Source organism: Callorhinus ursinus, unplaced genomic scaffold (genome assembly GCF_003265705.2).
Source record: "Callorhinus ursinus isolate GAN/ISIS: 27379988/994484 unplaced genomic scaffold, GSC_fseal_2.0 scaffold42, whole genome shotgun sequence".
Lineage (NCBI taxonomy): Eukaryota > Metazoa > Chordata > Mammalia > Carnivora > Otariidae > Callorhinus > Callorhinus ursinus.
Genome location: NW_027397104.1, coordinates 1,611,297 through 1,626,130, shown reverse-complemented (window position 1 = coordinate 1,626,130; position 14,834 = coordinate 1,611,297). Strand labels below are relative to the sequence as shown.

The following is a 14,834-nucleotide window of genomic DNA, read 5'->3' as shown; positions in this document are numbered from 1 at the left end:
ATTCTGTGTGCTTGGGGCCAGGAGACCTTAAATAGGAGAGAGCTTTACCTTAGCCTATTGGAGGAAAAACTGGGAAGAGAGGACTTTCTAGGGGACCCCCATAGTGAAAGTTCTGAACTGAAAATGGACAGAATTTGGGCACTTCAGAAGATCTGTATCCTGAGCTGGACAAGAATGTATTATGCCTATCATGTTTGCTAGGACTTCTGTGTGCCTGAGTGATACAAGAGATAGAAATAGACACCCACCCCCTCAGTGAGAAGGTAGAGGTTGGCATCACCCATACTTGTGGTCAAGTCACTCTAATGACCAACTCGGTCTCTGTATTCAAGAAGCTCCAGGACAGGGGCGCCTGGCTGGCTCAGTTGGTGGAGCATGTGACTCTTGATCTCGGGGTTTTGAGTTCCAGCCCCATGTTGGGTGCAGAGATTACTTAAAAATAAAATCTTGAAAAAAGAAAAAGAAAAAAAAAAAGAAGCAGCTCCAGGACAGTAGTAGGGAGAGTGAGGATCATTAGCCCATAGCCAGCAGAGAGGGATGAGCATTCTGGGGCTCAGAGGAGAAAATGAGGTGACATGGGGGCAAACAATACAGAATAATTTAAAAATAGTTTTCTTCCAAAATTAGTAGCATATTGCTATGAGTATATGATATAGTTCATCTGCATGATTTTCCCCTAATCTGAGAGCTTGCAAGCTGTAGCTGGGTCTAAGGCATCTCTCTGTCCTCCTCAGTGCCGAGCACCCTTTCAGTCATCCTAGATGATTTTTCTAAGTTAGGTACTATTCATACTTTTTTTGTACTTGGGACTAGTCATCATTTACTGCTAAGAACTTGTCCGTGAAGGAAAAGGAGAAAGTGTTGTCCTTGAGATCCCCCAGACCTTTGTAGGTGGCATGAAAATGAGTTTGCCTTTTGTCACAAGTGGACGCACGGCCAACGAAGGGGGCACTCAAGAGCTGGACCCGTGCAGTGCAAAAAGTAGGGCAGGGAAGCCCGGCCCTGTCGGGCTGTGTTATCAGGCTCCATCCTGACTCTGAGTCGTTTCTCCTCTTGGGCTCTTCTCCATCTGAAAATGCTATGGGGAAGGGCATGTCCCTGACTTCCAGGGAGGTGACATTAGGTTCCCTTTCTTTCCCTCTCTCTCCAGGTGCCAAGCTCTCCTGATGAAATGTGTTCTGCCCCACTGGGCTCCGGGGGCAGTGTCTGGTGCTGTTGATGCCCTTGTTCGAAATTTCCAGAATGGATAGTCCCCCAAAGCTGACTGGAGAGACCCTCATCGTCCACCACATCCCCCTGGTGCACTGTCAAGTCCCAGACAGGCAGTGCTGTGCAGGGGCAAGTGGAGGTAGTGGCAGCACAAGATCCAATCCTTTCTGCCCCCCTGACCTGGGCATCACCCAGCCTGATCAAGACCTAGGACAAGCTGACTCGCTGCTCTACAACAGTCTGCACTCTGCCCCAGGGGGGTCCACACGGCCTGCAGACAGCACGAAGAGTAGGGTTCGGGATGGAAGAGGCCCTGGGGCCCCTAAACGACACAATCCTTTCCTGCTGCAGGAGGGTGTGGCTGAGCCAGGACTTGGTGACCTCTGTGATGACAGCATTGGTGATGGTGCCACCCAGCAGTCCTTCCACCTGCACGGGGCCAGTCAGCCCACCTTCCATCTGTCCTCTTTCCAGCTGCCACCACCTGGCCCTAGGGCAGGCAGGCCGTGGGGGGCAACACGTAGTCGAGCTGGAGTAGTGGAGGGGCAGGAACAGGAGCCAAGGGCCACCTTGGATCCCCAGCACTGCAGCACTAGCCACTGCTGCCGGCCAGACCTGGAAGCAGAGACCATGGAGCTGGACGAGTGTGGGGGACCTGGTGGGAGTGGCAGTGGGGGTGGAGCCAGCGATACGTCGGGCTTTTCCTTTGATCAGGACTGGAAGCTCAGTTCAGATGAGTCCCCGAGGAATCCAGGATGCTCGGGCTCGGGGCCTCAGCACCGCCGCTGCAGTAGCGCCTCCAGTCAGTCCGAGGCGGCCGACCAGTCCATGGGCTATGCGAGTGACTCTTCCTGCAACAGCTCGGAGGGCGTGCTGGTCACCTTCAGCACCCTCTACAACAAGATGCATGGCAACTCCCGCGCCAATCTCAACGCCGCCCCACAGTCGTGCAGCAACTCTTCCTTCTGCAGCCACTCAGACCCTGGCGCTTTCTATCTGGACCTGCAGCCCTCCCCAGCCGAGTCCAAGATGTCTTGTGAGTCCCACCACCCCGACAGCGGAGGAAGGGAAGGGAGCTACGGCTGTCCTCATGCCTCATCTCCCGAGCTCGATGCCAACTGCAACTCCTACCGCCCACACTGTGAGCCCTGCCCAGGTGTGGCTGACCTCACGGCCTGCTTCCAGAGCCAGGCCCGTCTTGTTGTGGCCACACAGAATTACTATAAACTTGTCACCTGTGACCTGTCCTCCCAGTCATCCCCAAGCCCAGCTGGCTCTTCCATCACCAGCTGCTCTGAGGAACACACCAAGATAAGCCCTGCGCCAGGCCCCGGCGCAGACCCTGGCCCCAGCCAGCCCTCTGAGTATTACCTATTCCAGAGGCCAGAAGTCCAGCCAGAGGAACAAGGAGGGGTGGGTTCCTCGGTGGAAGCAGCGGCACCTGTGGGCCCCACCGTGATCGAGGGGCAAGTGTATACCAACAGCTCACCCCCCAGCCTCAGCACTGGACGTCAGCGCTCTCGAAGCTGTGATCGCAGCCTGGCGCGCAGCCCTCCTGTCCGCCTGGGCTCACTGGAGCGCATGCTGAGTTGCCCAGTGCGCCTGAGTGAGGGTCCTGCAGCCCTCGCTGGGTCTGGCTCCCCACCTCGGCGGGTCACCTCCTTTGCTGAGCTCGCCAAGGGCCGGAAGAAAGCTGCAGGCTCTGGCTCCCCGCCGCTTCGAGTGAGCGTTGGGGACTCCTCCCAGGAGTTCTCACCCATCCAGGAAGCCCAGCAAGATAGGGCGGGCCCGCTGGGCGAGGGTACTCACTGTAGTCATAGCCTGCCGCCCGTGCCCTCAGGGCCGGGCATGGGCCTAGTTGGCCCAGAGCCCTGGTCCACCCAGGTCTGTCAGGGCCCCCAAGCCAGTGAGATGCCACCTGCTAGCCTCAGAGCTGCTGGGCAAGGCCCCCTGGCCCAGCTGATGGATCCAGGGCCTGCTCTCCCAGGGAGCCCAGCCAACAGCCATACCCAGAAGGATGCAAGAGCTAGAGCTGACGGTAAGGAACCTACAGGCTGGAGAACACCAGAATATATGCACGGCCTCCTCAGTGATAGGGCCCTGGCAACCACCCCATCCATAACCACTAAAGGTTCCTCAGCCTAGATCCATCATCTTTCCAGTCCAGGTCATGTCCAACAGTTGTAATGGGAAAGATAAAAAATACACTGAAATTATCAGGACTCAGAGACTGATATATTGGGAAAGGAAGTACGCAGACGATTGTGATTATAAGCCTGGTTGCCTGGAAAGATGATGGTACGTGGATAGGGACCACAGACACTGCTGTAAAGTGCATTTCCTGGAAAAGGGATAAAGCCCAAGTTCAGTTTGGGACATTTAGGAATTTGCAGTGCTTAAGGGATATGTCCCTTAGGCAAACCACACTGAGTCAGTGAAGTTCATTCTTTGATCAGTGATTGTTGCGGCTTTTCAAAGAGCCTGAAAGCAGACACTTAAGCCTCCTGGGCCCCCCGCTCTTTCCCTGTTTATTTTATTACATTTAAATAATTGTTTTATAAATGCTCTATGTTAAATGTTGGTGATGGAGAGATGTGAGAGACAGTCTCTAGCCTCAAGGAATTCTGACTAAGGATGAAAACAGAAAAGGAAACATAATTAAAAACAGAGTTGGGGGCGGGGGGAGAGTGCCTGGGTGGCTCAGTTGGTTAAGCTGCCGACCCTTGATCTCAGCTCGGGTCTCAATCTCAGGATCATGAGTTCAAGCCCTGCATTGGAGCCTACTTAAAAACAAAAACCAGAGATGACGGTGTCCAGTACTGGTCTATGAGAGGGCTCTCTAGAAAGACTAAAATGTCAGAGAAGGAGTGCTAACAATTTATATTTAAAACCAGTCTAGAAAGAGGATGAGGAATAGGCTTTGTGGAGACTTGTGAGAAGAACATTCTAGGTTCATACAGTAGTCTGTATAAAACCAACAAGGTGCAGAATAACTTGATGCTTTCCAGAAACTGCAAATAATTTGGTATAGCCATGGTGGGGTATGGATGGAACTACCGAAGGATTTTAATCAGGGAAGTGGCATTTTGTTTTTTAACAGCTTAGTGGCATGGGTTTTTTTTTTTTTTTTTTTTTTTTCATTTTAGAAAGATCACTGGTTGTTTGGGGGAAAGGTGGATTGGAAAGGATGCCCTGGGGGTCAGGAGACCGCCAAGATCAGAGTCATCAGAATAACAGAGGTAGTTGAAGCTTTGAGTGGATGAGAGCACCTAGGGAGAGTGTGTGGAGTTGTAAAGGGAACAAGGACCAAGAGCCCTGAGGATGCAATGATTTAAGGGTGAGCAGAGCAACACTCAAAGGTTCTGAGAATTAGGAAAATAGGAGGAAAACCAGGGGAGAGTGAAGGCACAGGCACTAGAGGAGGAGAAAGTTTCAAAAAAAGAGTTAGGTTCAACAAAGTTTTGAAGAGAAATCACTAACATTAAGGCTGAAGAATCCCGAAAACAACATTTGGGAGTAGTGGGGGGGGCGGGGGGGGAGCCAGATCTCAGAGGGTTTGGAAGGAGAGAGAAAGCAGGGGAAAGGGAGATAAAGGGGAATATGCTATGCTGTAGGCTCAGGTTGGTCCAATGGCTTCTCAAAAGAAGTGGGTTAAAAAACCATAAATGGTGTAATCTCTGCTGTTGGGAAGATCATAGCTTCAGAAGACTTCACACTCCTAAAAGGACCCAGAGGAGCTGCCCTTGGGGTGGAGGATGAAAGGGGAGGTCTCCAGGGAGGAGGAGGGTCAGAAACAGCAGAGACTGGCCAGAGTCCTTTGGAACCCACTCCCTTCTTAGACTTCACTGTCTGGTGGGTATTTCTAGGCACAGGGGATGCTGTGGCTGGCATTCTGAGGGCAAGAACAATCCTGGTCGGTGATGGGAGAGGCATTAAAAGTGTTGTGTGTTTTTTTATTGGATAAGACTTTCCGTATAGAGATGCTATTCTGTTCCATAAGTCTCCAGTGATCTCCCACAGGGCTCTTCTCCCAATTCTATACGTTTTTTTTTTTAATTAATGAATGACAATTCAATGAATTCATGAATGACAAAAGAAGCTGAGATCTCTTTGAGAGCAGCAGAGTCAACTGTTCAAAAAGATCTTACCAAATCTGGAAAGAACAAAACAAAACAGCAGGGACCAGTGTGAAGTTTGATAGGTAAGCTGTACTTGGGTTGATCTGGGGTATTTAATTGATCGCACTCTCAGAATGAGTCAGCAGTTTGGAAGGGCTTCCAAATAGTTAAAATGACTGTCTTCACTGGTAGACTCCAGAAGGGGGAAGCTGATGGTCCTCTACTCCTCTGAATCAGTTAGTGCTCACCTGCAAGTTCTGGGTTCCATTTTAAGAAGAAACTGAGGGACTGGGGCTGTGTCACCTACAGAACAGCAGACTTGGGTGAATGTGGTCTCTGATTTTCTCAAGGGCTGTCACATAGAAAAGTGAGAAACCTTAGTCTTTGTATTCCCTGGGGACAAAACTGAGACCCACTCCCCAGGTCAGGCCCCTCCTTCTTCTCTGATCTCATTCCTCTGCCTCAAACCCTATCCTGGGGACTTAGGGAGGATTTTTTAAAGACTAGAAATAAACAGTCGAATTCAAACATACTTTACATAGCGGGTATAATAAAGCTGTGGTTGGGAAGGCCTAATCTGAAAGCCAGAGTCAGTTCAGCCTTGGAATTTTATGTTTAAATAAATGGAAAGGCAGGCGGCATTCCTAGCAGGAAAGGCTGTGTACTTAAAGATGGGAGTGGGATGGAAAGAGGGGGGTCAGTGAGAATGGCAGGTGTGGGAGTTTGAGGGGAGAGCAGTCTAATTGGTGGCAGGTGTGGATACCTGTTTGAGAAGCTTAGACTTTATTCTGTGGGCAGTAGGGTCACAGGGGATAAAACTGGTATTTTAGGAAGCAATCTGATTTATGTAAGAAGATCTGGATGCAGCGAGACTAGCCTGAGCCAAGGGTGACAGTGGGGATTCATTCATTTAACAAATATTTATTCAGTACCTACTATATACTGGGCTCTATTCTAGGCACTGGGGATACATCAATGAACAATTCAAAAACACTGCTTTTTTTGGAGCCCTTATGAGGAGTAATAGACAAAAAGCAAGATAATTTCTAATAGTGATAAAATGCTAAAAAGAAAATAAAACAGGATGATGAGACAAAGTATGACTTGTCAGAGGGACTGGGGTGGTCACCACTGAGGAGGTGATGTTTGAGCTGATGCCTGAATGATGAGTTGATTTCAGGCAGAACAGCAGGTACAAAAGATCCTGAGATGTTAATGAACTTGGCATGTTTAAGGACAGAAGGAAGTGTGGCTGGAGCATAGTAAGCAAGGGAGAATGACAAAGGTTGCTCTCTAAGCACAGATTGGGGATGACAGGAGGGTATATTTTGAACATGTCCCCTGGGAGTGATTCTGAAACCCCTCCCTGATGGGGTTGTGATCACTATCCCCTTAAGACTCAATGAAGTAAATAAATGGGGAAAGATGAGGGATACCATTTCCTATGTAGTGCAATGTGATAAAGAGAACATTAGCCCCTAAGTCAGACTCTGGCTTAGCCGAATTCTAGCTCTGCCACTTCCTAGTTGTGTGACCTTGGGCAAATGACTTAATGTCTCTAAATTTCCAATACCCTGAGCTGTCAGGTAAGGGTATTAATTCCTGTCTCAAAAATTTGTTGAGCCAGAGTTGTGCTCAGTGAGCCACACCCAGGGTTTCTGGCTTCGTAGAAGCTTCTAGCGCCACCTTGTGTCACACAGATGTTTACAGTGTGCACAGTGGTTTTTTTAAGAAGCACAACTCACACAGACAATCTGGCTGTGCAGTGTCCTGGAGTTTTGTTAGTTCTGAGCCCTGTGTCTTGAGAGACACTGACCTGAAGATTGGCTGAAAGAACAGGAGATGGTCCACTCCTTGGGGATCACAACTCTGTGTAGAGGGAGCAAATGTGGACCCTGAGGCTCCAATGCCAGGATCGTGAAAGAGTGGGAATGGGGTTGATAGGGGTGACAGGAGGCTGATTCCTGCTGCAAATGAAGAAATATTATGGTTAGATTTGCTTAAGAATGAAATGAGTCAGCTTTAGTGGAGACAGGCAATGATGAGCAAAAGCCTGAAGTAAATAACATCTTACCCTGAATATCTGTGGCCTTTACTCCAACTCTTTAGGCCTTAGAAACAAAGGAAATGGTGGTTCTGCCATCGTCAGAAATGGAAGTCATCAGGGGAAAGGTGATAGATGAATTGCTTTAAAATAGCAAATTTTGGGGGTGCCTGGACGACTCAGTCGGTTGAGCGTCTGCCTTCGGCTCAGGTCATGATCCCAGGGTCCTGGGATCGAGCCCTGCATCGGGCTCCCTGCTCAGCGGGAAGGCTGCTTCTCCCTCTCCCACTCCCCCTGCTTGTGTTCCCTCTCTCGCTGTGTCTCTCTCTATCAAATAAATAAAATCTTAAAAAAATAATAAAATAAACAAAAAGCAAATGTTTAGGGGGAGGGGCAGACGGAGAGGGAGAAACTTTTTCTTTTTAAGATTTTATTTATTTTAGAGAGAGTGAGTGAGTGGGGGGAGGGGCAGAGGGAGAAGGAGAGAGAATCTCCAGCAGACTCCTTGCTGAGTGCAGAGCCCAACATGGGGCTTGATCTCACTACCCATGAGATCATTTGTGCCAAAACCAAGAGTCAGAGGCTTAACCGACTGAGCCACCCAGGCACCCCAGAGGGAGAGAGAGAATCTTAAGTAGGCTCCACGCCCAACACAGAGCCTGAGATCGTGACCCGAGCTGAAATCAAGAGTCGGATGCTTAACTGACTGAGCCACCCAGGCACCCTTAAAATAGCAAAAATTTTTTAAAGATTTTATTTATTTCTTTGACAGAGAGAGACACAGCGAGAGAGGGAACACAAGCAGGGGGAGTGGGAGAGGGAGAAGCAGGCTTCCCGCCGAGCAGGGAGCCCGATGCAGGGCTCGATCCCAGGACCCTGGGATCATGACCTGAGCCGAAGGCAAACGCCTAATGACTGAGCCACCCAGGTGTCCCAAAATAGCAAATTTTAAGTGAAAGCAGAATGATCCAGGGATTAAGGGGAAGGTGGGGGCTAAAACTGTGGGTTCGGGAGTCATCTGTATGAATGCCTGAACTTGAACAATTCAGGGAAGAAAGTGTAAAGGGAGATCTAAGAATGGAGCCTTAAGATACACCCACCCTTGAAGTCAAGAAAATGAAGATGGGGTGAATAGTCAAGAGTACAAGAGAGTTCAGCATCATAAAAACAATAGAAAAAGTTTTACAAAAGATGGGAAGCACACTGTCATATTCCCGAACTTGGATTGCCCTTACCCCATTCAGTTCCTACAAGCCAGGTCCTGCCCATCTCTTCCCCTCTCCCCAGTGAGCATCATCCGGCTGCTTCTTTGCTTCCTCTCCTGGGGGCCCCAGGGTCTGTCTGATTCCTCCTCCATCACTGTCGCCACAGGCGGCGGTGCGGAGAGCCGACCAGTCCTTCGCTACAGCAAGGAGCAGAGGCCAACCACGCTGCCCATCCAGCCCTTCGTGTTCCAGCACCACTTCCCGAAGCAGTTGGCCAAGGCCCGCGCCCTCCACAGCCTTTCCCAGCTCTACAGCCTGTCTGGCTGCAGCCGTGCACAGCAGCCTGCCCCCCTGGCTGCCCCTACTGCTCCAGTCCCAGCCTTAGCTCCCTCAGGGGAGTCACAGGCACCCACCAACAGAGGGGCCAGGAAAGCTGGGCCTGAGCCAGAAACCTCACGGCCGTCACCCCTGGGTAGCTACTCCCCGATCCGCAGTGCTGGCCCCTTTGGGCCCAGCACCGACTCTTCTGCTTCCACCTCGTGCTCCCCTCCTCCAGAGCAGGCCACAGCCACAGAAAGCCCACCCCCATGGAGCCACTCCTGTCCTCCTGTTGCCCGGCCTGCCACCTTCCAGCAGCCACAGAAGGAGGATCAGAAGATACTGACCTTGGCTGAGTACCGTCTCCATGGAACAGGAAGCTTGCCTCCTCTGGGCTCCTGGAGATCTAGCCTCAGTCGAGCAGAAAGTCTAGCCCGGGGAGGTGGTGAGGGCAGCATGGCCTCCAGGCCCAATAACGGTATGAGCTTTATCCTCCACCGCAAGCATTTCTACCCGAACCCCCCCCCCCACCTTTGGATGCTTTCTTATACCCCACCCTGGGGTAAGGGGTTAAAATGTTTACATCTCCTTCCCCAGCACCTGTGGATAATATCCAAGCACTGCCAGCCCTCATATTTTATATGACCGCACTGGGTGGATGTGAAATGCTGTCTCCTGCTAACTCTTGCCCGTCTCTTCTGCTCATCTGTTCTGCTTTCAGCCAACCACCTATCCCCTCAAGCACTCAAGTGGCGGGAATACAGGAGGAAGAACCCACTAGGGCCCCCTGGATTGTCAGGGAGCCTAGACCGAAGGCCACAGGAAGCTCGGCTGGCCCGAAGGAACCCCATCTTTGAGTTCCCTGGCTCCTTCAGTGCTGCTGGCCATCTGAACTGCCGGCTGAATGGTGTGTGGGCCAGGTGCCCAGTAGACCCAGGGCAGGCTCTACCGCAGCTGGGCAGGGCTGGAGAAGGGGCAGTCCCGCGGGAACGAGTCCCAGAGGGTATGAGGCACAGAACTGACTGCAGCGCTTGGAAGGAGAGTTGCTTGAGATTGATTTTTCTCTTCTTTCCAGGTCAAATAGTGAAGCCATTACCACTGACCTGCCCTGACTTCCAAGACCCCTTTTCCTTGACTGAGAAGCCTCCAGCTGAGTTTTGTCTGTCCCCAGATGGCAACTCAGAGGCCATTTCCATTGACCTGCTTCAGAAAAAAGGTGAATGTTACCCCCGGCTCAGGCCAGGAATTCTGTTGTCGGTACCTATTGTGCCTGTTGCCCTACTGTCTAGCCCTCCAGAACGTTTCCCTATCCTAGAACTCCACGTGCTAGGAAGGAATCAGCACAGGAATTGGGGCACGAGGTAGCAGCCTGTGCATCGTGTAGGACAAGTGTGCCTGAATGCACAAGGGTCATTTATCAGAGGCTTGAGAATCAGGCTTCGGTCTCTTACCTCAGGGAGCTAAGTAGAGTGAGGGAGACTGCCATGCCATAAATAAATGGCCGTGTGTTCTAATGGGGGGAGTCCAAGTACAACAGGACCTAACAGCTTGGGTAAGCATGATGGTAACATCTACTAAGATGTTGAGCAAGTAAGGGACCACTGGACCAAGAGAAAGCTGTTTCAGGGAGATGCTGGGGAAAGAGTTGAGCATCATTGTGGGCTGAAGGGAAGGAGCTGTGGGGAGGGAGAAAGATGAAGCTGAAGTTCCCTGTAGAGGCAGAGTGGGGGGTTCAAAGCTGGGAACAGGGAAGAACCTTGAGCAAGATGGAAAGAGAGTGAGGGGGGCGGGAAGGAGGGTAGACAGGATGTAGTTATGTCTTTTGGATAGACAGGGAAGTTGAATTGATGACCAGTGGCCTCTGTTCTCTGGGTGAGGTCGAACCAAGGGCTTGAGAAGAGAGGTAAAGATTTGGCAACGTGAGAGCATAGCAGAGGGCACCTGAAGGCACATGTCAAAGAGGTGCCCTTGTCGGTCACTGTTGTGAGTGGCCCTGGACTTTGTCCAGCAGCCAGTAGCCTGGTTTCTCAGAGCGGAGAAGATGGGTCGTTAGCTCAATCCAGGACTGGAGTAAGAGGATCTTGAAGGTAAAATCGCTGAGATGGGTCCACTGGTGGTGACAACAGTACAGGGCTTGAGAACTGGGTGAAAACAGGAAGGGGTCAGGGCCTGGTCCTCGGTAAGACTGAGACCCACGTGCAGGGACAGAGAGAGAGAGAAAGTGGACATCCCTCCCTCTCTCCACTGAGGGCTCAGTTTCAGCTGAGTTGCCCAGGGACTTGCTAAGGAACCCATCACATGGAATTCTTACTTGCAGGGCTGGTGAAGGCGGTTAACACTGCCGTGGACCTCATTGTGGCCCATTTTGGCACAAGCCGGGATCCTGGGGTGAAGGTAGGCAAAAAACTGGGGCCAGCTGAACTCTACCCTGCTGACCGTCACCCATTCTATGCTGCCACCTTCTCCTGCTCTCTTGCACCTAGAACCCAGAACTGGGTACTTGAGGATGGGGATCACAAGAGAGGCAAGCTAAGGCCTAAGAGAGTCAGAGAAGACCAAGGTCAGGCTTCCAGTGATTCCCTGTTCTTCTCTACTGCATCCACAGGCAAAGCTCGGGAATAGTTCTGTGAGCCCCAATGTGGGCCACCTAGTTCTGAAGTACTTGTGCCCCGCAGTCCAGGCTGTGCTGGAGGATGGGCTCAAGGCCTTCGTGCTAGATGTCATCATTGGGCAACGTAAGAACATGCCGTGGAGTGTGGTTGAGGCTTCTACACAGCTAGGTAAGTGCTGGGCAGCAAGATGAGGACCCCAGGCTGAGATCCGGATTCAGGAGACTGGGCATGTGACTGCTAGCTCTGGCTTCCTCTCAGGCCCGTCCACCAAGGTCCTGCACGGCCTCTACAACAAGGTCAGCCAATTCCCGGAGCTCACCAGTCACACCATGCGTTTCAACGCCTTCATTCTCGGCCTGCTCAAGTGAGTGTGTGGGGCCACAAGAGCGGCAAATCACAGCCCTCTCCCCCGGGCTCTGCCACTTCTGTGGAACCGACTCCCTAGACTGAGACAGGCCGAGGGGGATCTGCAGGCTCTGTAGCCAGGGCCCAGACTCACCTTCTCCCCATCTAGTTACAGCTGTCTCAGTAGGTCTCTGGTTTCCCACCACACCCACAACCCTCTGGCACTGATCACCAACATGGTCTTTGGCTTTTATAAATCCATAATCTGGCTTATTTGGAAATTAATCTGGTTCTCTGGATATTGTAAACCTTGATCCCCTCAATTGCAGCCCTACTTCCAAATCCTGCCTGACCATAAGTCCCCCCTTGAGATCCACATCATAGTATCCTTCTTTCTCAAGTATGGGCCCGGGCCATCCCCTTTGGGATGTGTACCCTGTATGTTCACTCAGTAGCTGCCATGACTTCTGGGGGCCTAGGCAAGCCAACTCCATTCTAGAGGGAAGTCATTGGCTTGTGAATCACATGTTAACCCCCTCCCATCATCCCTCACTGACTTTCCGGAACTATTTTACGTGAAACGAACCAGGTGGCATCCCTGCCATAGAAGGGAGATGTTCACCCATACTTCTGCCTCTGTCTGACCCCCTGTCTGTCTCCTTTATACCTTATCATCTGGCTATCTACACACAAGGTTCAACTCTCTCTGTTTCCCTACAGCATCCGGTCCCTGGAGTTCTGGTTTAATCACCTCTATAACCACGAAGGTAATGCCCGGAACACTACTCTCTCTTGCAAACTCAATATAGGCCAGACCTCAGAGGCTCAGAAGAGGGAGGCATGGCTCTTTACAGATGGTAGAGGTGGGGAGGGGGACCGCCCAAGCTTCCGTCTTCAGAGCCTGGGCTTCCAGCCCAGTCTGTCCCCAGCTTCTACTTGTGTTAGAGCCTTGGAGCCAGCAGGATACTCGGGCAATCTGGAAGTGAGGGTGACCAGGAACCCCCACAGCTCTCCTGTGAACTTGGGGCTGCCACTTACGGCTGCGGAGGTCACGACCTGCACAGGCGTCAGGCGGCCTCTTTGGCACTGGCATGCACCCAAGGGCACAGTGCCCCGCCTGTGCGGCAGTATGCAGCGGCTCTGCCAGGGCCACTTCTCGGAGGCCCCCCGCCCCCAGGCCAGGCTCTGCTTCTCTTTGGGGCTCAGGCCCTCTCTCTTGCTCCCCCAGATATCATCCAGACCCACTACCAGCCGTGGGGCTTCCTGAGTGCAGCGCATACCGTGTGCCCCGGCCTCTTTGAGGAGCTGCTGCTGCTGCTGCAGCCCCTGGCCCTGCTGCCCTTCAGCCTCGATTTGCTGTTCCAGCACCGGCTCCTGCAAAGTGGGCAGCAGCAGCGGCAGCACAAGGAGCTGCTGCGGGTGTCACAGGACCTGCTGCTGTCTGCCCACTCGACGCTGCAGCTGGCCCGGGCCAGGGGCCAGGAAGGGCCTGGAGACATGGACAGGGCGGTCCAGGGGGAGCGGGTGAAGGGTGTGGGCGCCCCCGAAGGTGGAGAAGATGAGGAGGAAGAGGAGACAGAAGAGGTGGCAGAGGCAGCTGGGGGCTCAGGGCGTGGCAGGTGGGCCCGAGGCGGGCAGGCTGGCTGGTGGTACCAGCTCATGCAGAGCTCCCAGGTCTACATCGATGGCTCAGCTGAGGGCTCTAGGTTCCCCCGTGGTGGCAGCAATAGCAGCAGTGAGAAGAAGAGAGGGGCAGGAGGCGGGGGACCACCCCCCCGAGAGGGAGTAGTCGAAGGGGCAGAGGCCTGTCCTGCCCCTGAGGAGACCCTTGGCCGGGACAGGGGCTGGCCCTTCTGGATGGGGAGCCCCCCTGATTCTGTACTGGCCGAGCTGAGGCGCAGCCGGGAGAGGGAGGGGTCCACTGCCCCCCCAGCGGAAAATGAGGAAGGAGCCTCAGAGCCTTCACCTGGGGGCATCAAGTGGGGACACCTCTTTGGCTCCCGAAAGGCTCAGCGGGAGACCCGGCCCACAAACAGGTGAGAGGCAGCCCATGGTGTAGACGGAGGGATTTGGCGAGCCTATCTAAACCAGAGCACAGACAGAGCCGGAGCCCCGGCTGCTCTCCCCTAGGCTACCGTCCGACTGGCTGAGCCTGGACAAGTCCATGTTCCAACTGGTGGCACAGACAGTGGGTGCCCGCCGAGAGCCAGAGCCCAAGGAGAGCCTGCAGGAGCCACACTCTCCAGTCTTGCCCTCCAAGCCTCCATGGTAAGCCCTGGAAGATAGCACTGGGGGGCTGGGTTTGGCTTTGGGTGGGGTTTCTCTGACCTCCATTTGTTGTTTCCCCAGCGAGGTGAAGGCACTGTGCCATCATCTGGCCACAGGCCCCGGACAGCTGAGCTTCCGCAAGGGAGATATCCTACGGGTGCTGGGGCCAGCTGGAGGAGACTGGTTGCGCTGCAGCCGTGGCCCCGACACTGGCCTGGTGCCTCTGGCCTATGTGACCTTGACCCCATCTCCAAGTCCAACCCCCGGAAGCAGCCAAAACTGAGGCCCTGTGCATGCTGGTGGCCTCAGGGACCCTCATAACCCCTGACTCAGAGCCTGAGAGCCCTTCCCAAGCCCTCTGGCCTGGCCACAGAGAATAGACTGAGAGCTGGGGGCCGTACATCCCTGTGCTCAGTATTAATTACTTCCCATTAACTGTCCCAGTGACCTCATCCAGACCTCCACCCAGGAAAGGAGGGAAGGGATGCAGCACTGGGCTGCCAGGATTTCCCCGGCCCACATGGGCCAGCCCTCCCATAGGTACAGATAAGCACGTCCCTATGGAGGCCCATTTGCAGGGTTCCCTAGGCCAGGTGGTGAGGAGGAGAGGTGACAGTATTGGGGCCAGCTCCCTAAGCCCCCAAATGTAAATAGGCTGTGGCCAGTGCCTGGTGGTCAGAAGAGGGAGGAGGAGCCCAGGCTTCTGTTTATGTAT

General features: G+C 53.0%; 1 protein-coding gene across 6 annotated transcripts in view; it reads left to right on the top strand.

The window, feature by feature from the left end:
• Window positions 1-14,834, top strand: part of RUSC2 (RUN and SH3 domain containing 2) — a 71,385-nt gene extending 56,551 nt beyond the window's left edge. For 5 of the 6 annotated variants that reach the window (XM_073881376.1, XM_073881375.1, XM_073881377.1 and 2 more), the window contains 11 exons: window positions 1,151-3,247; window positions 8,743-9,372; window positions 9,616-9,801; window positions 9,970-10,110; window positions 11,212-11,288; window positions 11,500-11,674; window positions 11,765-11,870; window positions 12,572-12,618; window positions 13,080-13,887; window positions 13,982-14,119; window positions 14,201-14,834. In XM_073881376.1, the coding sequence (XP_073737477.1) occupies window positions 1,219-3,247; window positions 8,743-9,372; window positions 9,616-9,801; window positions 9,970-10,110; window positions 11,212-11,288; window positions 11,500-11,674; window positions 11,765-11,870; window positions 12,572-12,618; window positions 13,080-13,887; window positions 13,982-14,119; window positions 14,201-14,402 (4,539 nt within the window). In that variant the 5' untranslated portion in view covers window positions 1,151-1,218 and the 3' untranslated portion in view covers window positions 14,403-14,834. The remainder of the gene's footprint in view (window positions 1-1,150; window positions 3,248-8,742; window positions 9,373-9,615; window positions 9,802-9,969; window positions 10,111-11,211; window positions 11,289-11,499; window positions 11,675-11,764; window positions 11,871-12,571; window positions 12,619-13,079; window positions 13,888-13,981; window positions 14,120-14,200) is intronic. The other variant, XM_073881379.1, reaches the window with a different exon arrangement.